Source organism: Lathyrus oleraceus, chromosome 5, assembly GCF_024323335.1.
Source record: "Lathyrus oleraceus cultivar Zhongwan6 chromosome 5, CAAS_Psat_ZW6_1.0, whole genome shotgun sequence".
In the NCBI taxonomy this organism is placed as follows: Eukaryota; Viridiplantae; Streptophyta; class Magnoliopsida; order Fabales; family Fabaceae; genus Lathyrus; species Lathyrus oleraceus.
The window spans coordinates 248,438,832-248,463,334 of record NC_066583.1 but is presented as its reverse complement, the minus strand read 5'-3'; the positions used below and the strand labels follow the sequence as shown (position 1 = coordinate 248,463,334).

The window sequence follows — 24,503 nt, the reverse complement described above, 5'->3', positions numbered from 1 at the left end:
AATACTAAATTAAAGCCTAAACTAATAATGCCAAACACCAATGCAATTTTCAACATTTCTCTTATGCTCAAAACCTCATTCTTCAACTTGAATATTTTCTTCCTTTTCCTTTCAATCTTTAAATCCATTCCATTAACAACTTCATCTCCTACCCATATGAAAAAATTGCATCTCTTCTCCATTTGATTTTTGTAATTCCTATAACTTCAAAACCTTTTTCCCAACATTCACAATGTTTAAATCTGTAACAATACGAATAATACACTCTTCTTGGCACCAACAATCTCTCCTCTTGTTTCTCATGACCACAGATCCAAATGACCCATAACTTTGATTGTTTGATTTTGAATATGTACTAGAATTCATTGACATCTTAGCAGAAATTATGAAGTTCATGGTTTGGATGAAGAGGATTCTTGAAGAAATTTAGAAGAAGAAGGTTGAAGGAAGAAAATGAATAGTTGCCCTAGACATAAAACGAGTTACAACGTTAAAATGAAAAACCATGGAGCTTACAACATTTATATAATCCCTTGCTGAGCCACTAATGAAATAAATCCTTGTTGTCATGCCACTTCAACCAATTTAACGTTTTTCAGCCAATTGCACGGATGAGATTAAGTTGGCTAACAAAACCATTATTAAGGGACTTAATTGTAATATTTTTTAAACAAGGGACTAAACTGAAATCTAAAATTAAATTAAGAACTTCAACATTAAATAAACTTAAAACATATTAGTGGTCATCGAACCATTTTGAATATCGACCAAACTGCTCACCATTTACATTTTATTTTGTTTTTATAGTATACTCTCTTCATCCTAAATTGAAACATTTAATATACAACTTCACACACATTATAAAAATTATATTAAAGTTAAAAAAAATACTTTTATACAAAGTGAAATATATTAAATTTAGAATGATACAATTAACAATAATTATAAATATAACTATTAGAAAACAAAAATTAATTTTATATTAAAAATTGAAGAAAAAAAAGTCATTCAAAAACAAGGTTTAAATGCACTTTTGGTCCCTCTAATTTGAGTGTTTTACACAATTGATCCCCTTATTACAAAACTATTGATTCTGATCTCTTAATTTTGATGCCCTTTGGATATTTGTGCTCCCCCTCGACTTTTGCATTCGTGACATTGATGATTTTAATGATATGACATTGATGACTAGGATATTTTATTAATTAGTATTTTTAATAGAATAAACTAATTATTAATTATTTTAATTAATATTTTTAGAAATTAATTATTTAAAACTTTGAAAATAATTACTGGGCCTAAGCCCAATTCATAACAACATCAATTTCAAACATGAGTCCAAGAAGACATTGAGTATTGTATTGTTGACCTTTATAAACACTAAAATTATTTACGAGAAAAATAATATGAGACTCTATTTCACCCTCTTCCTTGGTTTCATCTAAAATAACCATCCCATCTAACAAGTGAATGATCTTCTTTGGCATTACAAAATTTGTTCTAGATGCTTTAACCTTTGAATATGAGGTAAGGAAATTGATTATAATTTTCATTCAAACCAATCTTTATATTTATCAAGTTCAATTATTCTGCACGTCTTGAAATTTTATCAACATGCTAAGGTCTTATTTTCCTCTCTACCTTAGGTGGATCGAGTTTATCTTGATTCCCACAACATGGTAGTTGTTCTAGATCATGAAAAGAAGCGAACATTCGTGATACGAAAGGAAGGTCTTCTAGATATTGGTAAGTGTCCATTGTTGGCAACAACTAACAAAAATTTTAGCTCAAAATTTAAGTACTATGGCATTATACAAACAACATAACTAAAACTAACCATTTATGTCGATTTTGATAATGCATAGTTGTTTGGACCTTGGGAGAAAAAATCTAAGTCAATAGTGGATTTCATAAACGAAAAGTACATGCAAATGCTCTGCGTGGATGACACATCAGTTGAAAGTCTGATCACCTTAATTCCGGAAGAAGAATGGACCGACTGCTTGGAGCTCTCGGTTGTCCCTTCTACATGACTTGATTTCCATGTGCCGTTTGAAAGAAAATACTAACAAAAGTAAATCAACAACCATTGGTTATTATTTTAGCAGAATTTGTGCAACCTAAAAATCATAAAAATCATGAGCAATATCGACAAGAACAAATGCATGTGTCTTTGATAAAGAAAAACCACTTTTCTAATATATACATATAAGTGATGTGTATGAGATTGATACAATTAACTTAAGAAATATTATGAATATGGAGATATTTTTTCTTCTTCTTTATGTATGCTTTGCAATTTAACTCATGCACATATGAAATTGTTGTCGTTAACTTCAAAAAAAGGAAAGAAAAAAAGACACTCTTTTAATCAACCATATTAGAACAAGACGATGCTTTGACCTTTGAATCTGAGGTAAGGAAATTGATTATAATTTGATTTCCCATTACAAAGAAGAGGGTGAAATGGAAATGGTCCTTCACTTATTAGATGAGATGGTTCTTCTAGATGAAGCCAAGGAAGAGGATGAAATAGAATCCCACATTATTTTTCTCATAAATAATTTTAGTGTTTATAAAGGTCAACAATATAACACGCAATGTCTTCTTGGACTCATGTTTAAAATGGATGATGTTATGAATTGGGTTTCGATCCAATAATTGTTTTCAAAATTTTAAATAATTAATTTTTAAAAATATTAATTTAAATAATTAATTATTAATTTATTATATTAAAAATATTAATTAATAAATTATCCTAATCAATAACATATCATTAAAAAATATTATATGTCACGAATGCAAAAGTGGAGGGGATCAGAATCGCTGGTTTTACCAATTGTTTAAAATGCCTAAACTAGAGGATCAAAAATGCATTTAAATTTAAAAATAATTATTTATTATTAAATCATTTAATTTGAAAAAAAATAGTAATGTAAAAATAAGAAAAGTGGTCCATAAACAGAAAAAAGAAGTGGTCCATGTGTAACTCTTAGCTTAATAAGGAAATAAACAGAAGTGTGTAAGACAAGTGATTAAAAAATGAAATTGACAACATGGATCGGTAGATGAGATGAGATAATATCTTCAAATTTGTTTCCACGCCGAAATTGGAATTCTTCATAATTTGTATTTATAGATAGATTAAGTATGATAGCCACTCATCCATTATCGTCACGTGTTTTCTATAATCAAATTAAGTTGTCAATATGAACACATCTCACGGTTCATTATAGGTGTTGTTCTTCCTGAATATAGACATTAATATACTGTTTCAGCAATATCAACTATTGTCGTGAATGATGGATTTGTTGAAGAAGCCATTTGTTCACCAATCTTTCATCGTTAGTAATACTGCATTTTCTACTTCCTACAAGTGTAGGAAAGATGTAATTTCTCGTAACAATAGCAATTGGTTTTTGAAATCTTCTCTTGCCAAAAAGATTTGTATAAGAAAGTGTGTTTCTCCTAAGTTCGCGAGAGTAGTGATGGCAGCAACAGACATTAAATCTCATACTAATGTGAAAGCTTTAGTGACTGTGAAGCAAAGTGATGGTGGACTCATCAATAATATCGTTACTGCCGTTGTTGGTAATAGTCACTTGGTTTTGGAGCTCGTCAGTGCTGACCTTCATCCAAGTAAGTTTATTTATCTATATAGTATTCACATTTAATTGCCCAAGTATTTCAAATATCTGTCAATACTTACAATGTCTATCACAAATTCACAACAATTAGGCATGGCACAAAAAAATCTGGTTCTAGTCAGACCCGCTCGTCCATCTCTTAAATTTAAAGGAAATAAATCGATTTAATTGGTGATGAGAATGGTTGCCGGAAAAACCTGATTTTTATTATGGGAGCGTGTGCAGGACGGAGATACCGGGCATGGGAAAGATACTAGTACTTTTCCCGCATCCCTCAAGGGCACCAACCTACTATTAAAATTAATTTATTATTCTCATTTTTTATATTTTATAATCTATTAACCTTTTTTAAATCTTTAAATATCACATTTATTATAATTTTTTTAAAATTATAAATTAAATAAAAATGATAATATATTATAAAATTATTTTTAAAATAATCAAATATTTAGTTATATAAAAAAAGTAAACATATAAAAAAAATATAATTTACTAAAAAATAAAGCAATTTATCCATTTCTTGTTGGACTGAGCAGGATACATCTTTATCATGGATTAGATCTGAGGGCGGAGTCGAATTGATAGAGAAAGGCAAGGGTGAGATTGATAATAGTTAAAGTTGTCTGTGATCCATTATCATGCCTAATCATACTATATCACATTAGTCTAAAATCATAGTTATAAGTTTAAAGTCATTAAAATACTTTTTTCATAAAAAAAACTAAAATTTTGATTTGATTTATTTTCACTAGACTTATCCAATTTATCACTAAGTTGATAAATTTTAATATTTATATGTACGAAATAAAACTATTGTGATCAAGATCAAAATTAATTCTAACTTATTACTTATTTAAGTTTACATTATCTAGTACTTATAATTTTAATGATTTTTTATTTTAATTTCTTACATAAGTCATTCGTAAATATTGTCATGTTAAAGAACACATTATATTGTACCACTAACAAATTGCTGTAAAAAAAAGTATTGAGTAATTCTAATTATGTCTCCTTTTATTATTTATTAAACGAAGAAACAAAGTCGGAGAAAGAGACTATAAAAGCACATGCACATGAAATTCAGAAGACCGAAAACGATGTACGATTTGAGGCAACATTTGAGTTACCTGTGGATTTCGGAAATGTCGGTGCTGTTTTGGTTCAAAATGAACACGACAAAGAAATATTTCTAAACAACATAGTCCTTGATGGTTTCCCAAATGGCCCCATCCATCTTTCTTGTCAATCATGGATTCAACCAAACCATACTGATACTCCTACTAAGAGAGTTTTCTTCACTAACAAGGTACTAATAATCATGATAATGATTAAATTTCATCATAACGTTATGTTGATTTTAATTTGTACGTTGATTTTATTAATTAATAGATGTATTTGCCATCACAAACACCAAGTGGATTAAGAAAACTAAGAGAAAATGAGCTCAAAGAATTAAGAGGGAATGGTGAAGGTGAAAGAAAAAAATCAGACAGAATCTATGACTATGATGTTTACAATGATCTTGGAGATCCTGATATCAGCACTGAACTCAAAAGATCTGTTCTTGGTGGCACAAAACAATATCCTTATCCAAGAAGGTGTCGTACCGGTCGAAAACGTTCTGATGCAGGTTATTTACTCTCAATGTTCATATATTTAATTTTGATTCTTCAAGATATATATATGTTTATGAAACTATTTTTTTTATGCAGACCAACTGTATGAAACAAGGACTACTTTAGATTTCTATGTTCCGCGTGACGAGTCATTTTCTGAAACAAAGCAGACACAGTTCAATAGTTCTACCATATCCTTAGGCTTGACTACTATTATACAATCGTTAGACTCTATCCTCACTGACTTAAAGCTTGGGTTTGCAAGCTTTGAAGACATTGATGCGATTTATAAGGACGGATTCCAGTTACCAACTCTTGAACCCAATGACTCAACAATTCTCCAAAGAGTCATTCCAAAGTTAATTAAGGATGCTGATGATAGTAAGGATGTTTTGCGCTTTGATACCCCGGAATCATTCAAAAGTAAGTTTAATCATATATTTGAGATGTTGTTTGATATGTACTTAAATTTGATATTACTAAACATGCTTATTGCATTTCCTTGATACCCCGGAACTGTAGGGGATAGATTCTTTTGGTTTTCTGATGTCGAGTTTGCCCGAGAGACTTTGGCAGGTGCCAACCCATATGGCATTGAATTGGTTAAGGTATGAATATATTGCGTCAAATATTCACTTTACTCCTTTCGCAATATTTATATATATGTGCAATACCTTTCATAGTTTTTTTCTCCGATAGGAATGGCCTTTGATAAGTAAACTGGACGGCCAAATCTATGGTCCACCAGAATCTGCAATTACCAGAGAAATCGTTGAGTCACAAATAACTTATAGTACAGTTGAAGAGGTACCAAAAGTAGCAACATTTTTTACTAAATTTATCATGTATAGTGCTGAAAATTTTATTTAATTCAATACTACAGGCTATTAAAGAAAAGAAACTGTTTGTGCTAGACTATCATGATTTGTACTTACCGTATGTAAGCAAAGTGAGAGAGATTGAGGGCACAACACTATATGGATCAAGAACACTATTCTTCCTCACTAGCGAGGGCATATTGAAGCCACTAGCTATTGAGCTCACTAGACCGATTATTAATGGCAGGCCACAATGGAAGCAAGTCTTCACACCTGATTCTGATACCACCAATCTCTGGCTTTGGAGGCTTGCCAAAGCTCATGTTCTTGCTCATGATTCTGGTCACCATGAACTTATAAGCCATTGGTGAGTACTAACTTAGGTTGTTTAAGATGTTCTGTTCAGCCTAACCAGTACTAACTTTGTAATATGTTAAATGTATTTGCAGGCTAAGAACTCATTGTGTTGTTGAACCTTTTATAATTGCAACATACAGACAACTCAGTTCCATGCATCCGATTTATAGACTCTTGCATCCACATCTTAGATATACCATGGCGATCAATAAAGTTGCTCGCGAAGTGCTTATTAATGCAAGTGGTCTCCTTGAATTATCATTCACTCCTAAAAAGTATACAATGGAGTTAAGCTCTGTGGCATATGATAAGCTTTGGCAATTTGATTTGCAAGCACTTCCAAATGATCTTATTAATAGGTAATGTTTATATTATAGATGATGAATATTATGCTATGAAACACCGATACAGACACGTCATTGACAACAACTTAGAAAATAATAGTAATTGAATGTAATTACATGTGTTGGCTTTGGGCACTGACACATGTCAGACATTAAACATGCTTTCAATTTGAAGTCTCGGTGATATTCGAATATTAACTTGCTCATGTAAATTGTTATCTTTTTAAAGAGGAATGGCTGTGGAAGATCCTAATGCACAACATGGAGTAAAGCTAGTAATTGAAGACTATCCTTTTGCTAATGATGGTCTTTTGATATGGGATGCGATTAAGCAATGGGTCACAGATTATGTCAATCACTACTATCCAAGCTCAAGCACTGTAGAATCCGATCAAGAGCTCCAAGCATGGTGGACAGAAATTCGAACAAAGGGTCATGCTGACAAATCTGAAGAACCATGGTGGCCAAAGCTTAAAACAAAAAAAGATCTTATAAACATCGTTACCAATATAGCCTGGTCAGCATCGGCTCATCATTCCGCTGTGAACTTTACACAATATACTTATGGAGGCTATTTCCCTAATAGGCCAACCATTGCTAGAACCAAAATGCCTACAGAAGATCCTACAAAGGAAGAATGGGAAGCATTTATGAACAAACCAGAGGAAACACTTTTGGCGTGTTTTCCATCGCAAATTCAAGCAACCTTATTTATGGTGGTTTTAGGCTTATTATCAGAACATTCACCGGATGAAGAGTACATTGGGCAGAAAATGGAGCCATCTTGGGGTGAGAATTCAACTATAAAGGGAGCTTTTGAAAGGTTTAATAGGAGATTGAAGGAGATTGAAGAAATTATAGACTCAAGGAATAAAGATAGGAGTCTGAAAAATAGACATGGAGCTGGGATAGTGCCTTATGAGTCATTAAAGCCATTTTCAGGACCTGGAGTCACTGGAAAAGGTGTTCCATACAGCATATCCATTTAAAGCATGGTACTTTAATTAAGCTTGAATATAATTAACCAACTGTTATGTGTTTTGTTTAGTCCTTAATAAAAATAATTGCACAAGAGAACAACAAAAAATCAGCACAAGACTTTTACTTTTTGTAAAAAGTCCATATCAATTTGTTGTTCATCTAAGAAAGAATAAATATGCAAGTTATAAATATTTGTCTAACACCTAATATCTATTTTGAATCTACAGTTAAATGTACTACTTATTTTGATCTGTTATGTGTTTAATAATTCATTGTTGTCATTTAGGTTTAGTAATTATATTCAAATAGAGAGATTGCATCGTTGTTTTAATAGTTGGCGTTGGTTGAAAATATACGTGTGAAGTTTCAAATGTTAAACTCAGAATTGAGTATAGAAGACTGTTTATTTTTGCGGTATTATTCTCCTTTTTTATATATCTAGGTTATGACTATTTAATCAATACATAATTACAGAATAATGTACAATAATGTAGAATTTGGAACTTTAAATGACAATCAAATGTGTACAAATATGGTTTAAATGCCAACAAATTTGTATTAAAAAATAATATTTTGTCATTCAATTTTGTTGACATCCCCCTCAAATTGATGTTGGTAAGTCTACAAGCATCAATGTGCTGATTAGAAAATTATGGCAATGACGTGTCATGGATTTTGTAAGTATTTCAGCAAGTTGAACCGATGTAGAGATATTAGGCAAAGTGATAATCTAATGGTCATAAGCTTCTTCCATTGAATGACAATTGACTTCTATGTGCTTCGATTTGTCATGATATACATGATTTGTTGCAATTTTTATGACACTTGTGTTATCAGCGTGCAACAAAGTTGTTTATATTTGTGAATAACAAAAGTTATAAAAGAAGACCCTGCAACCAAATAATCTTAGAGCATGCTGCATACATGGACCGATATTCTGCTTCAGTGGAAGATTTTAAAATTGATTCTTATTTCTTGCATTTCCAAAAGATAAGAGCATCTCCTAAAATCACACCAACCAGTTTTAGACGTCCTTGTGTCTGGACATCCAGCGCAATCAACATCATTGTATGCTTGAAGTTATATTGCTGCATCTGTAGGAAAGAAAATACCTCGTCTGGAAGTGGCTAGTAGATATCTAATGATCCGTTGTACTGTAGAAAGATGCAAGTGTCTAGGATTTTGCATGAATTTATTAAGTATGTGGGTAGAAAATGAGATATCAGGTCTTGTGATAGTTAGGTATATAAGACTTTCAACAAACTTTCGATAAAAAATGGGCTCTTATAGGAGTTCCCCCTCATCCTTTCGTATCTTTACAATGATCTCCATGGGAGTGCCATGTGGAATTATATCGCTGAGAGCGGCTAGTCGGATAAGATCTTGAGTATATTTGTGTTGAGTGACAAAAATACCTTTTTGTTTGAATTGTACTTCTAATCCCAACAAATTTACTATCCATAGGCTCAATAGACGAAGGACATCGCACAATGTCCCATGTTTGATTTTTCCCTAGTGCTAAAAGTTTAACTTCTACCGTATCCTACTAACATTTATGCTCCATAACCTATTTATTTTAAGAAGGAATAGGAATAGATGCTAAATTTTTTCTCGGAGATAAAGGATCACAAAAACAATACTTATATGGTGGCTTACATATACGAGTACTACGGCACAAGGAGGCTAGTTCTGGATGAAATTTTGGACCAACCAAATAAAGAATGATTGGAAGGGTGCGATGGTACAGTTGTACGTCTTTGATAGACCATGAAAAATTGACGTGTTTGTTCTCCTACATAAATGTTAAAAATAATGACAAAACAAATTTGTTTATAAAATAATTCGTGTCTGGGTTAGTAGCTAAAAAATATTTATTTTCTTAAAAGATGACATTTCTAGAAACTCGAATCCTATATAGATTAGGTCATTTCTAGAAACGATAAATGTGGATTTGTTGGAAGTGGTGCAGGTCATTGACAATGTGAGTACGATAAATGGGAAATGTGTGGTTCTAATCAAAATGATTCTAAGTTTGATTGATGCACGAATCAGTAAAGTTGGAGCATGCATATTGGGAATCTAATAAGTGTGCATATGCATTAGCCTATATTAAATGCATTCCTGAATCGAAATTAATCATTTTTTACTTAGCGTTAATGGCTGATAGAATTAGAGTTTGACTTAACTCAACACTACAAAACCGGTTTGTAAGGTGATGAGTGTCACTCTATATAACCTTTGTGGATTCTATCTTTAACCAATGTGAAACTTGAGTTTTTCCCGATACACCCCCTCACGTCTAACACTATTGGGCTTGGTGCGTGGATATCAACGGTGGGTGGTATGAATTATCAATATATGTGACTTGGTTTTTCCAATACACCCCATTGACCCCAGCACTTTTTGGACTTGATGCGTATATATAAATGGTGGGTGACCAAAATTGATAGGCTCGTGATACCCTGATGGAGTTAGAGTTTAATTTAACACAACTCTACAAAATCAGCTTATAAGGTGAGGAGTATCACTCTATATAAACTATTTGTGAATTTTATCTTTAATCAATGTGAAATTTGAGTTTTCAAAATAATGATCATTGTTAGATTGCTAGAAGATGATAAGAGAGGTGTGACCATGATTAGGTGATTTGTTCTTAATTTTTTTTTTGTTTTGTTGAACTTAACCCTCTTATGTTAATTTTTTTATGATGATTGATACATTCACTTTTATCATAAATACAAAGTGAAATATATTAAATATAGAATGATGCAACTATGTAAACAGAAATTAATATTATATTAAAATTTGAAGAAAAAACAACAAGTCATTTAAAAACAAATTTTTATTAATAGATCATTTAATTTGAGACAAAGATAATAATGTAAAGTAAGAAAAGTGGTCCATAAACAAGAAAAAAGAAGTGGTCCATGTGTAACTCTTGGCTAGCTTAATAAGGAAATAAACAAAAATGTGTAAGACAAGTCACTAAAAATGAAATTGACAACATGGATTGGTAGATGAGATGAGATGAGATGAGATGATATCTTCCAATTTGTTTCCACGCCGAAATTGGAATTAATCATAATTTGTATTTATAGATAGATTAAGTATGATAGCCACTCATCCATTATCGTCACGTGTTTTTTATAATCAAATTAAGTTGTCAATATGAACACGTCTCACGGTTCATTATAGGTGTTGTTCTTCCTAAATATAGATATTATAAATATTTGTCTAACACCTACTATCTATTTTGAATCTACAGTTTAAAGTACTACTTATTTTGATCTGTTATGTGTTTAATAATTCATTGTTGTCATTTAGGTTTGGTAATTATATTCAAATAGAGAGATTGCAACTTTTTTTAATAGTTGGTGTTGGTTGAAAACATACGTGTGAGGTCTCAAATATTAAATTTAGAATTGAGTATAGAAAATTTTGTTTATTTTGTGTGGTATTATTCTACTTTTTATATATTTAGACTATGGCTATTTAATCAATAGATAATTATAGAATAATGTAAAAAAAAAATATAACTTGTAACTTTAAATGACAATCAAATATATGAAAATATGTTGGTTTAAATGTCAATAAATATGTGCTAAAAATAATATTTTGTCATTCAATTTTATTGATCCTTCTAAATTGATGTTGGTAAGTCTACAAGCAATAATTTGCTGATTAGAAAATCATGGCACTGACGTGTCATAGATTTTGTAAATATATCAGCAAGTTGAACCGATGTAGAGATATTATGCAAAGTGATAATTAACGGTCATAAGTTTCTCTCATTGAATGACAATTGACTTCTATATGCTTTGCTTTTTCATGATATACATGATTTGTTGTAATTTGTATGGCACTTGTGTTATCAGTGTGCAATAGAGTTGACTGTCTTCGTGAATAACCAAGTTATAAAAGAAGATCCCGCAACCAAACAGTCTTAGAACATGCTGCATACATGGACCGATATTTTGCTTCAGTTGAATATTTTCAAATTGATTCTTGTTTCTTGCATTTCCAAGAGATAAGGGCATCTCTTAAAATCACACCAATCAGTTTTAGACGTCCTTGTGTCTGTACATCTAGTCCAATCAACATCGTTGTATGCTTGAAGTTGTATTGCTGCATTTGTAGGAAAGAAAATATCTCGTCTGAAAGTTGCTAGTAAATATCTAATGATTCGTTGTACTGTAGAAAGATGCAAGTGTCTAGGATTTTGCATGAATTTACTAAGTATGTGGGTAGAAAATGAGATATTAGGTCTTGTGATAGTTAAGTATATAAGACTTCCAACAAACTTTCGATAAAAAGTAGGCTCTTATAAAAGTTCCCCCGCATCCTTTCGTAGCTTTACATTAACCTCCATGGGAGTGTCATGTGGAATTGCATCGCTAAGACCGACTAGTCGGATAAGATCTTGAGTATATTTGTGTTGAGTGACAAAAATGCCTTTTTGTTTGAATTGTACTTCTAATCCCAAGAAATAATTAAGCCGTTCAAGACCTTTCATGTGGAATTTGGCCAATAATGACAATGTTGTCCACATAAAATAGAAGTATCACAATTCCTCTTTTTTTTTGTAGAAAGAGAGATGGGTCATAGTTGCTTTGAAGAAAGGAGATACCAACTGGTGTTGTTCCAAACTTTTCAAACCACACTCTAGGTTCCTGTTTTAGTCCATAGAAATAACACATTAGTTTGCAAACAATAATAGATAAGGAGGGCAATACTAGTAGGAAGTTTGATGTAAACTTCTTCTTTGAGGTCACCATGGATGAAGACATTTTTGATATCTAGCTAGTGAATTTTCCATAATTCAGATGCAACAATAGCAAGAATAGTTCTCACATTAGTCATTTTGGCCACAGATGCAAATGTCTTCTTATAGTCGAAACAAAATTCGTGCTTATTACAAAGAAAAACCAATTTAGCCTTGTAACGATATATTGATCCATCAGAAAAAAGCTTTATATTGAACACAAATTTATTACCGATAGGCTTAATAGACGAAGGACATTGCACAATGTCCCATGTTTGATTTTCCTCTACTGCCAAAAGTTTAGCTTCTACAGCATTTGTCGCTATGTGTAGCGGTAAATTCATGACCATCACGCTATGGATGAGCTAGAGATCAAATAACAAGAGTCGCCACCGCGCTTTTATTGTTTCCAAGGGAAAAAGGAAAAAGTACGAACAAAACCCAAAAAGTAAGAAGTTTTCAAATCAAAACTAATAAAATGTCAGAGATTACAGGTAAGGGGGTTGGTTACACAGAGGAAAGGTGTTAGCACCCAAAGTGTCTTAGGTACTCCTAGGGAGCCCTTTTTGTGTGCATATGTATTTGGTACAAAATGATGTTTACAGACAAATAGAATGGGGGGATGAGAAAAGAATTCATTAATTATATTTTTGTGTTTGGCAAGACCTTTGGTCTTGTGCCTACGTACCAACATAAAAATGAGGGATCAAAACCTCGTAGTTCGTGATACAAATTTCAAAGTTGATGCATTGCTTTTCACAAAAATTAAGTTTGAAAGGCACAAAGGCCTAAAAATGGTTTGAACGAGTTAGTTCTTTTTGACTTTTTGAAAGTTTAAGTCAAGTATAGTTAAGTTTATTTACAAATTTGATTTAAGAAAAGAAGTTTAAAAATGCAATGGCATAAGGCCAAAGTTTCTATTTTTTTTTGCAAAAAAGTGGTCAAAGTTTAGAATAAAATAAGTTCAATCAAAGAAAATTTTGAAAAAGGAGGGAGATATTTTGAAATTAAAGAAATGGGGATAAGATGAAGAGACTAATCCTATGTACAAAATTAAAAGTTTAGAGTTGAAAAGATCCGATCAAGTGGGTAGCAATCCAATAGACAAGAATGTCAATAGAAACCCAGAATTCCCTTGGACTTTTTAGAATCAAGCAACACACAAATGCACAATTATATTATCTTGAAGAGCAAGACATCAAATAAAGATGGTCACATCCAAGCTTATCCATTCCATGATCTTCTTCAAGGTAGCCCATGTAACAGATGAATTCCACAAGTCATAGGTTCAAAATAACAGCTTCACAATGATCATGTTGCAGATGAACTTAGAGAGATCTTGAATGATGTATCAGATGAAGTTTCAAATTTCCAGCACTTGGTTTCTCAATAAGTTGGCATTGGCCAAGTCCTTTAGCATAGGAAAGTTGCCTAAATTCTAAGTCCATTTGTCCAAGATCAAGCCAACAGTCCACACAAAAGTTTTTTTTAGGGTTTTTGTTGTTATTATGTACATTAATGGTCAAAGACCACACAAACAAACAAAGTATAGACAAACAAAATATATCACACAATATGGTCCAAATGGACAAAGTGAAAATTGCCTTAACATAAACAATTAGAATGATATGAACAATGGCAAATGTATAAAAGTTAGAATTAAATGACATTAAAGTAAAGGGCTTGAAATTAAAAGTTAGTAGTTAATAGGTTAGAAGTTAGTATTGTTTTTGTTTTTGCTTTTCATTCTCAGACATTCTTTGGAGAACACTCAACCCACTTATCACAAGCATGGATCCTTGAACCAAGACATCTTCCAAAGGAAGGAAAAAAGGCCAAGTTTCCACATAATACCATGAAAGAGGGGAGACTTACAATCTCACTAACTAGAATGTTATGCCTTTTATGTCACAAATTTAGCGCTATGTTAAGCAATCGTAACTGGACTTATGTAGAAGTCACAACTATTTGAGGTCGGGCAATAGAATTTTGGTGTTAATGCATGTTAGAGATATAGTATTATGAACTATGCTCATGAAATATACCACACACAAAAAGAATATGCAAAAGGTGTGGCCTAATCTCATCCATACTCATGTTAATTTTTCAATCAACTAGCATTAGGACTTTGAGATATCATAGGTCAAATGAGATGAATGCATAAAGAAGGGGAATGAGATGAAGAGGGAGGGGAATAGATGAAATCTCAAATTGATCAAAGGGGGACTTTTACCAAATTAATATCATTCATTTATTTTGGGAGATGGAATGTGCATTCCATCAATCCCCTAAATCCAATGATATTAATTTGACAAAGTCAAATCAACCTTGACCAAGGCCCAACAATAAGAGTCAAACACCAACAAGTCATCACAATTGGTCAACAAAATTATTTGACATTTATTCAAATTAAAAAGACTAAAATAATACATTTAAATTAAATATGGTTTGTCAAATTCCTAAAACCTCATCAAAACACCAAAGAAATGACCATGAGATTTATCATAGGTCAAACAAGGTCAAAGGACCTTGGAGAAAAAATTTCAGAATTTATAAGGACTTAAAAGTATTTTTAAACAATTAAAAACAAATGAAAAATCAATTAAATCATGAAAAATGTTAATAATGGTCCAAAAAATAATTTTAATTCAGAATATGAAATAGGAAAATATTTGAATTTTTTTGGTGAAACTCTCATATTTTTTGGATCAATATTAAAATTAATATGAATTAATGAAAATCAAAGGAATAAAAATAAAAATCAAAAAATCAAAAAAATGTGGACCACTTGAGGTGGCAGATCAAGTGGTGAGAAACACGCGTTCCATGGTACACGCTAGTCAGCGCGCCACACACTTGGTCATTACAAGCAACATCCCTGATTAAAACATTTTGAATTAATCCAATGGCTCTGGACCGTGCCACATCATTGCCGGAGCAAAGCGTCGGTCGTCTTCTCAGGCGACCTTGGCCGGACTGGTCCACTCATCACCACATTAAAAATGAAAAAGGAGGACATGATCTGAAAGGAAAAATGATGTAGATCACGAATATCACCTCAATTTTAACTAACTCCTCACATATAGAAAGATATGAGGAATTGAAATTTGAGGTATGTCAACTGAGTTGCTTCTATTTGACCTCTAAGCAACTCAACCTTCTTGCCTACATTGGTAGGACTTCAGACAACCAAAGAATAAAGAGAATTGAGCAAGATTGAGAGAGAATCGAAGAGATGAAATTTTCTGGAAAATACCTTCAATGTAGGTCTGAATTCAACTGCTCTTGCCTTGGCTCGTGCTTGATCTCACTCAGAATGCTTGTAGGAGTATAATGAAATGCAAAAAAGGTCTTGGATCCCTGGAGTTTTAAATCTCAAAACAGTGAGATTCAAACTCAATTTCAAGATGAAATTCTCAAGATTATCCTCTCAAATGAAAGGGTTAGAGGTTTAGGATCAAAGCTGGCGCGAATATGTGTTCAATTCTGATGCTAGAGGTCTCTATTTATAGTTGTAGCTCATGATATTTGCACCTTCCAAATCACTTTCCAAAATTGGCAATTGATGATGCATGGGTGCATGGGCGTGTACATGCCCATGAGATAATTGCTTTAGGTCCACAAATGAATGTAAGAGAGTCTGAAATCAACTTGGATTGCAAGGCAAGTGTGTGTGAAGATTTGAAGTTTGATCGTTGCCAAATGATGATACCATGTTCATGCCATGTGCAGCCCTAGCAATTCTAGTCCAAAATGGATGAACTTGGATTTTTTGGAAAGGTTAGATCAAGAGGAACAACTTTCATGTTCAACACTTTTCCATTTGAAGCTTGTATCATGATGAATTTTGAGGTGGAAGTTTGGAAATTTCAACATGTTGAAATTGTTTCTAAGTGTCAAGTCATATATCTCAATATTCCACCTTGCTTAACTTTTTATATGAGCTTCAAATGAGAAACATGTCTTCATAAAAGTTGTAGATATTTCAAACACCTTCAAAATGGTCACCAATTTCATGTCATTTGGATTTGAAATGATAGAGTTATGCATTTTTGAAGTTTGGAAAAATCACTTGTTCAATGGTATATGTCAAAAGTGACCTATAATGTAGCCTCATATCACATGCTCATAAAAATTGAATTAGCTATCACTCCAAACATAAAGGTTGAAGTAGACATCTCTAATTTGATTGTGCAACTTGGAAATCTTTCATCTCATAAAAATTGAGCAAGTTATGGCCTTGGGAAGTTGACTTTCAAATTAGGGTTTAGACAAAATGACCTATAATGTTTCAACATAGAAAATGATTTTCCAAGCAAACCTAGCTCTAGGTCTCAACATGAAAGTTACTTGGAATGTCATTTAGAGTAAGTTTTCTCTTGGAATCATTTTCATATGGTGAAAATTGTATGAGATAAGGTCTAGGGAGACCCAGTTTTGATCAGATGAATTCATCTGGCCAACCACCATCAACCAATTTGCTAATCTTCAATTCTATTGACTTTATTGACTCATGGTAGATCATATATGCATAATATGATGAATTTTGAAGTGTCCCTTGAGAAATTTGATCAATTGGTGAGATAGCTTGTTGGAGAAGTTACTCAAGATACCCAGTCAAACTAGAGTTTCTAAGGCAAATCACCCTCAAACTCTTGAAGAAAACTTGACCAATATAACATGTAGTAATCATTGGGACTCATATATGATGCTCATAACCATTATTGCATCAATTCATGGTTGTGCTTTTTGTCATGAGGGTCTCAAATCCTAGATATTAACTTGATAGATCAATGGAGATCATGCCCTACCTACAAAAGAGTTAGGCAAATACAAAGGCATATTTTTGATATTTTGGTTAGTAAAAATGATAAAATACAAGTATGATACAATCACAAAGTGCTTGGTGGTCTCTCCCACAACAAACCCAATGAGAGAGGGGTAAGGAGAATGCCAAGGTATGATCCCAATGCTAATGCATATGATGAAATTGCATGAGGGAACTTAGGGTCAAAATTGGGGTCTTACACTATGCGAAAAATATAGAGTCACCATCGAATTTTATTTATTCCTAAGGAAAGGGAAAATATCGAGAAAACTCCAAAAGAATGGTCATCGCAACCATGAATAGGTTCAGAAGTCGATTATGCAAGGAGAGGGTATTAGCACCCCTCACATCCATTGTACTCGATGGGAACCATCTAGGATGTCTACGCTTGAATGGGTGCCGTTATCTTAATGTTTACTTGCTAAAGGTTTACGGAGTAGAAATAGATTCTTTTATTAGTGTGCTCACCAAGGATTTGGACCCTCGTGCCTACATATGCTCACTTGTTGAATTGAGAAATTAGAGCCTCGTAGTTCGTGGTACAAAATGATTGTTTGTTGGTTGTTTTTACCTTTAAAAAGGATTTTCGGAAGGATGCCCTAAGGCGCAAACAAAAGGTTTGATGAGTTGATGTTGTTTTTAGGTTTTGAAAAGAGATTCTTGACTTCGGATTGCACTAAAGACTATGAGTAAAGGTGAATATTTCCAACTACCAAACCAAACATCTTGTGTCCAAAATATTTAGAATGAGGATAGGAAAGCTCCATTTGTAACACCCTTCTACCCAAACGACATATTTAAATATATTATCAGAGTACAACATGTAGAAGAGTTTACATTTCTACAACATAACACTTATTGCATTACAACATAAAACATATTATTTAATATTTAAAACTTCGCAGCGGACAACAACACGAATATTATAATTCATCATATAACAATTCCTAATAATATCTCAACATTTTCTCAACAAAACATCTCAACATTTAGTCATCATAAACAACGTAAATAATAACCAACTATCTATCGAATCCCATAACCCCGGTGTCACATGACCAGAGCATTTGACTCGACTCTGTAGAATAACTCTACACTTATTCTTCAAACCTCAACAATAGCTACTCCTCTTTATCTGCACATTGTTCATCATAGATGAACATAAACACATGCAGAAGGGGTGAGAACTACATTATTAAATAATAATATAACGACAGTAATACAAACATAAATATATTTCACACATGCCAACACAGCTCATCATAATCATCATAATCACATACTCATGAACATCAACAAAACAACATATCAAATGCAATACACGCACCCATGCATGACTCAACACGACTCGGTATACCCATTTTGTGACCAACTACAGGGTCACCACTCCCAGATTCATCACCATAGAATCCGAGTTCCCCGCAAGGAACCAAGCCTCTCAACAAGCCCGGAGTCAACAACATCATTGGAACTCAGTCCGTTCATCACTAGGCATCGGCCTTTCATGAATGCATGCACACCAACATGCATCATAATCAACATAGCAACAACAGCATCATATAGTCATGTTATCATCATCATTAATAGCATGACATTCAACTCAACAAAACAACAACAACATTACAACGATATCACATCGTCACATAACACATTCATAAGTAAACACGTAAATTCAACATATTATCATCATAAACACCTCATACACAATCATATAATCACTGTTAATTGTCTATAATACCATTACAGCGACTTACTAAGAGTTTCGCAACTCAACGTACTCAAAACTCACCAACATTAGTTTCTGCATTTTCCCAGTTCGCGCCGCCAACATAGGGACGCGCCGCGAACTCCTCCATTTTTCCAGGACGCGCCGCGAAGGATCGCGTCGCGAACAATTAAATTCGCTTCAGTACGCGCCGCGAAGCAGGGTTCGCGCCGCGAACGATGCGTTACAGAACTCCTCTGAATCCTGCCCAGTTCGCGCCGCGAACTGGGCTTCGCGCCGCGAACTGGGCTTCGCGCCGCGAATCGCGTGCGAACAGAAGCCCTCTGCTGAGGAAACCAGCGCAGCTTTGCTTCTCTACTCGCCACCACTCATACTCCACAGCTAACAATTCAATATCGACATTTAACAGTCATATCTACACAACATACTTCGATTATAATGCATATAACGCGGCAAAACTCACAGATCGGAGGATTTTCCATCAAAACCCCAATTTTCCCAATCTCCCTAAAATCCCCAAAATCTATCAATAATCCAACAGATATCGTGAAATTGCTCGCATATTATCGTTTAATAAGGTTCAGACCCCTTACCTCTTTGGATTGAAGGAAGCTCTGAGCACTCTTTGGCCTTTTCCTCTTCCTTCTCTTTCTCTTCAGCGTTTCTCCCTCTTTCTCTGACTCTGAGGCAAAACACGTGAAAACAACCTGAGTTCTCACTTTGGCCTCTTTTATTCCATTTCCACTTTTACCCTTCCACTCTTCATATTCCACTTATTTTATCTATTTAATTATTATTAAAATAAATAACATCTATAATAATAATAATAATTCCCAATAAATCAACTTTATTTAATTAAATTAATAAAATAATTATTAACTCAATTAAAATAATTCTCTTATTTAAAATCGGGGTGTTACAACTCTCCCCCACTAAAAGAGTTTTCGTCCTCGAAAACATACCTCAAGCAAATAGAGCCGGATACGACTCCTTCATCTGATCTTCACGCTCCCAAGTCAAGCTCTCACCAGCTGGACCTCCCCAAACAACTTTCACTAGAGCAATCTTCTTACCTCTCAGGGTCTTCTCTTCTCGGTCATCTATCCGAATTGGCAACACCTCAACGGTCAAATTATCCCTCACCTGGATATCATCCAACTGAACAACATGCGAAGGATCCGCAATATATTTTCTCAACTGAGATACATGAAACACATCATGCAGATTAGAAAGCGACGGCGGTAAAGCTATCCGATACGCCACTTCCCCAACCCTCTTCAAAATCTGATACGGACCCACAAACCTCGGAGTAAGCTTTTTAGACTTTAAAGCTCTACCCACACCTGTCGTCGGAGTAACTCTCAAGAACACATGATCTCCCTCTTGGAACTCAAGTGCCTTTCTCCTGTTATCATGATAACTCTTCTGACGACTCTGAGAAATCTTCATTTTCTCTTGAATCATCTTAACCCTTTCAGTCGTCTGCTGCACAATCTCAGGTCCGAGTACAACACTCTCACCTGATTCATACCAACACAATGGAGTTCTACACCTCCTACCATACAATGCTTCATATGGAGCCATACCGATACTAGCATGAAAACTATTATTATAAGTAAACTCCACCAACGGCAAATAACTATCCCAAGAACCACTCTGCTCCAACACACAAGCTCTCAACAAATCCTCAAAGGATTGGATAGTTCTTTCAGTCTGACCATCAGTCTGAGGATGATAAGCTGAACTCAACCTCAACTTAGTCCCCAACGCTTTCTGCAAACTTTCCCAAAATCTAGAAGTAAATCTGGGATCTCTATCAGACACAATACTGGATGGAATACCATGCAGCCTCACTATCTCTTCAATATACAACTCTGCCAACTTCTCTAAAGAGTGATTAATCTTCATCGGCAAGAAATGCGCCGACTTAGTCAATCGATCCACAATCACCCAAATAGAATCATTACCTTTCACCGTCCTCGACAATCCCGTCACAAAATCCATGGAAATGCTATCCCACTTCCATTCAGGAATCTTCAAAGGTTGCATCATACCTGCCGGTTTCTGATGTTCAATCTTTGACTTCTGACAAGTCAAACAGGCATACACAAACTTAGCAACATCTCTTTTCATACCAGCCCACCAAAACAACTTCTTCAAATCTTGATACATTTTAGTTGCACCTGGATGGATACTCAATCCGCTCCTATGGCCCTCTTCAAGAATACTCTTTTTCAATTCAGACACCTCAGGAACACAAACTCTACCTTTAAATCGCAGGATGCCATTCCCATCAATCTCAAAATTACCACCATTACCTTGGTTAACCATAGTAATATGATCAACTAGAGCGACATCAACTTGCTGACCATTCCGAATATCTTCCAGAATTCCACTAGTCAACTTCAGCATACCCAACTTTACACTATCAGCGGAAACTTCACAACCCAAACTCATATCACGGAACTGTTCAATTAACTCAAGCTCCCGAACCATCATCATAGACATATGTAGAGACTTCCTACTCAGCGCATCTGCAACTACATTAGCCTTACCGGGATGATAACTCAATTCAAAGTCAAAATCCTTCAGTAATTCTAACCACCTTCTCTGCCTCATATTTAACTCTTTCTGATCAAACAGATACTTCAGACTCTTGTGATCACTGAACACTTCGAATCTGGAACCATACAGATAATGCCTCCACATTTTCAACACAAATACAACAGCTGCAAGTTCTAGATCATGCGTAGGATAATTCCTCTCATGAACTTTCAACTGTCTAGAAGCATAAGCTACAACTTTACCATTCTGCATCAAAACACCACCAAGACCCATCAAAGAAGCATCACAGTAAACAACGAAGGACTCACCAGGATTAGGCAAGATCAACACTGGAGCACTGGTCAACCGCTTCTTCAACTCAACAAAACTCGCTTCACAAGCTGCATCCCACACATACACCTGACCCTTCTTAGTCAACTGCGTCAACGGCAATGCCAACTTAGAGAAGCCCTCAATAAATCTGCGATAATAACCAGCTAACCCCAGAAAACTGCGTATCTCAGTAGCAGACTTCGGAGTCTCCCACTGTAATACAACAACAACTTTAGCAGGATCAACAGAAATCCCACCACTCGAAATCACATGGCCAAGGAAACTCACTTCCTTCAACCAGAACTCACATTTAGATAACTTTGCATATAATTTCTTTTCTCTTAACACTTGCAAAACAATTCTCAGATGTCCTGCATGCTCTTCTTCCGTCTTAGAATATATCAATATATCGTCTATGAACACCACAACAAAATTATCAAGGTACGGATGAAATATACGATTCATATATTCCATAAACACACCTGGAGCATTAGACACACCGAACGGCATCACAGTGTATTCATAATGACCATACCTCGTACGGAAAGCAGTCTTCGCAATATCATCTGACTTCACTCGGATCTGATGATAACCCGACCGCAAATCAATCTTACTGAAAACATGCGCTCCAACCAACTGGTCCATCAAATCATCAATCCTCGGCAATGGATACCGATTCTTGATAGTCACCTTATTCAACTGCCGATAATCGACACACAACCTCATCGTACCTTCTTTCTTCTTCACTAACAATACTGGTGCACCCCAAGGAGAAACACTTGGACGCACAAACTTCTTCTCAAGCAATTCTTCAAGTTGCTTCTTCAATTCAACTAATTCAGTTGCCGACATTCTATAAGGAGACATCGACACTGGACTCGTACCTGATACTAAGTCAATGGCAAATTCGACTTCACGTTCTGGAGGTAATTCACTTACATCCTCCGGAAACACATCCTGAAATTCACAGACAACAGGCAAATCTACACTCACCACTTTCTTATCCGCTTGCAGAGACGCAAATAAAGCGAATATCTGAGCTTCATCTTTCACAAATTCCCCCACCTGCCTAGCAGATAGAAATCTTGCCTCATCATTCTTACCAACTTCAGAAAACCGCACCGTCTTCCTATAGCAGTTGATAAACACGCCATAGAATTCTAGCCAATTCATTCCCAGAATAATATCAATTTGATGCAAGGGTAAGCACACCAAATCAACCACGAACTCTCTCTCAAAGATCGTCAAATGACAACCTCGACAGACAACAGAAGTCTTCACAGAACCATTAGCAGGAGTATCTATCACCATACTTCCGCCTAGGGACGACATAATCACACCAATCCTGGTCGCACACTCATACGAAATAAACGAATGAGTAGCACCAGTGTCAACAATAGCAAGCAATTCAACATTATTAATCAAGCAAGTACCTTTAATCAGATTATCTTCTTTAGGAGCTTCAGTCCCACTCAGAGCAAACACCCTACCAGTAGTATGAGCTGCAGTAGCCGCCTTCTTCGGTTTCGAGCACTGCGAACTGATATGGCCTTTCTCGCCACAATTAAAACATGTCGGACCAGCATCCTTACATTCAGTAACTCTATGATCAGCCTGACCGCATCGGAAACATCTCAGCACTTTCTTGGTACAGCTATCAGCACGGTGGCCTGGCTCGCCACACTTGAAACATTTACCAGCTATGGGAGATCCTCTCCCACTTGGCTTCTTCTCATCTACCACTTTCTGCTTACCTTTACCATTCGGAGATGCATAAGGACTACCACGATCCTTATTCTTCTTCTCACTAAGACTCTTGTAGTGAGCAGTCCTAGCCTTGCTATCTTCATCAAATATCCTGCACTTGTTAACCAGTGTAGGAAACCTACGAATCTCCTGGTAACCAATGCCTTGTTTGATCTCGGGACGCAACCCATTCTCAAACTTGACACACTTGGATTCCTCAGCATCAGCATTATTATAATGAGGACAATACTGCACCAGCTCCTCAAACTTCGAAGCGTAATCAGCAACAGACATGTTACCCTGCTTCAGTCCTAGAAATTCCATCTCCTTCTTACATCGCACATCAGCAGGAAAATATTTCTCCAGAAAGGCCGTCTTGAACCTTTCCCAAGTCATCTCAGCACCTGGTACTTCAATTCTCTGGCGAGTGTTATCCCACCAGTTTTCAGCCTCCTCAGATAACATATGCGTACCAAACTGCACCTTCTGTGCTTCAGTACACGTCATCACCCGGAAAATCTTCTCAATTTCCTTCAGCCAAATCTGAGCACCATCTGGGTCATAGCGCCCTCTGAATGTAGGAGGGTTATTCTTCAGAAACCTTCCCAAATTCTTAAACTCATCGACCGGCGGATTCTGCTGCGCCTGCATAGCCTGCGCCATAGCAGCCAAAGCCTCAGCAATCGCACGGTCATTTTCTCCAGCCATACTCTCTTTCTGCACAACACAACTACAACCGTCAAATACCGACAGTGTCATTTACACTAATCGACCAACAGGGAAAACATCACATCATGACTC

The 24,503-nt window shown here is 34.9% G+C and overlaps 1 protein-coding gene across 1 annotated transcript; it reads left to right on the top strand.

Moving 5' to 3' along the window:
- The first annotated feature begins 3,170 nt into the window (after positions 1 to 3,170).
- On the top strand, positions 3,171 to 8,014 carry LOC127083527 (linoleate 13S-lipoxygenase 2-1, chloroplastic). The gene is made up of 9 exons (XM_051023831.1): positions 3,171 to 3,639; positions 4,682 to 4,953; positions 5,037 to 5,277; positions 5,360 to 5,686; positions 5,786 to 5,871; positions 5,963 to 6,070; positions 6,147 to 6,448; positions 6,531 to 6,797; positions 7,012 to 8,014. The coding sequence occupies exons 1-9, from the start codon at positions 3,300 to 3,302 to the stop codon at positions 7,769 to 7,771; spliced, it is 2,703 nt and encodes a 900-aa protein (XP_050879788.1). The 5' UTR covers positions 3,171 to 3,299; the 3' UTR covers positions 7,772 to 8,014.
- Positions 8,015 to 24,503: the final 16,489 nt, after the last annotated feature.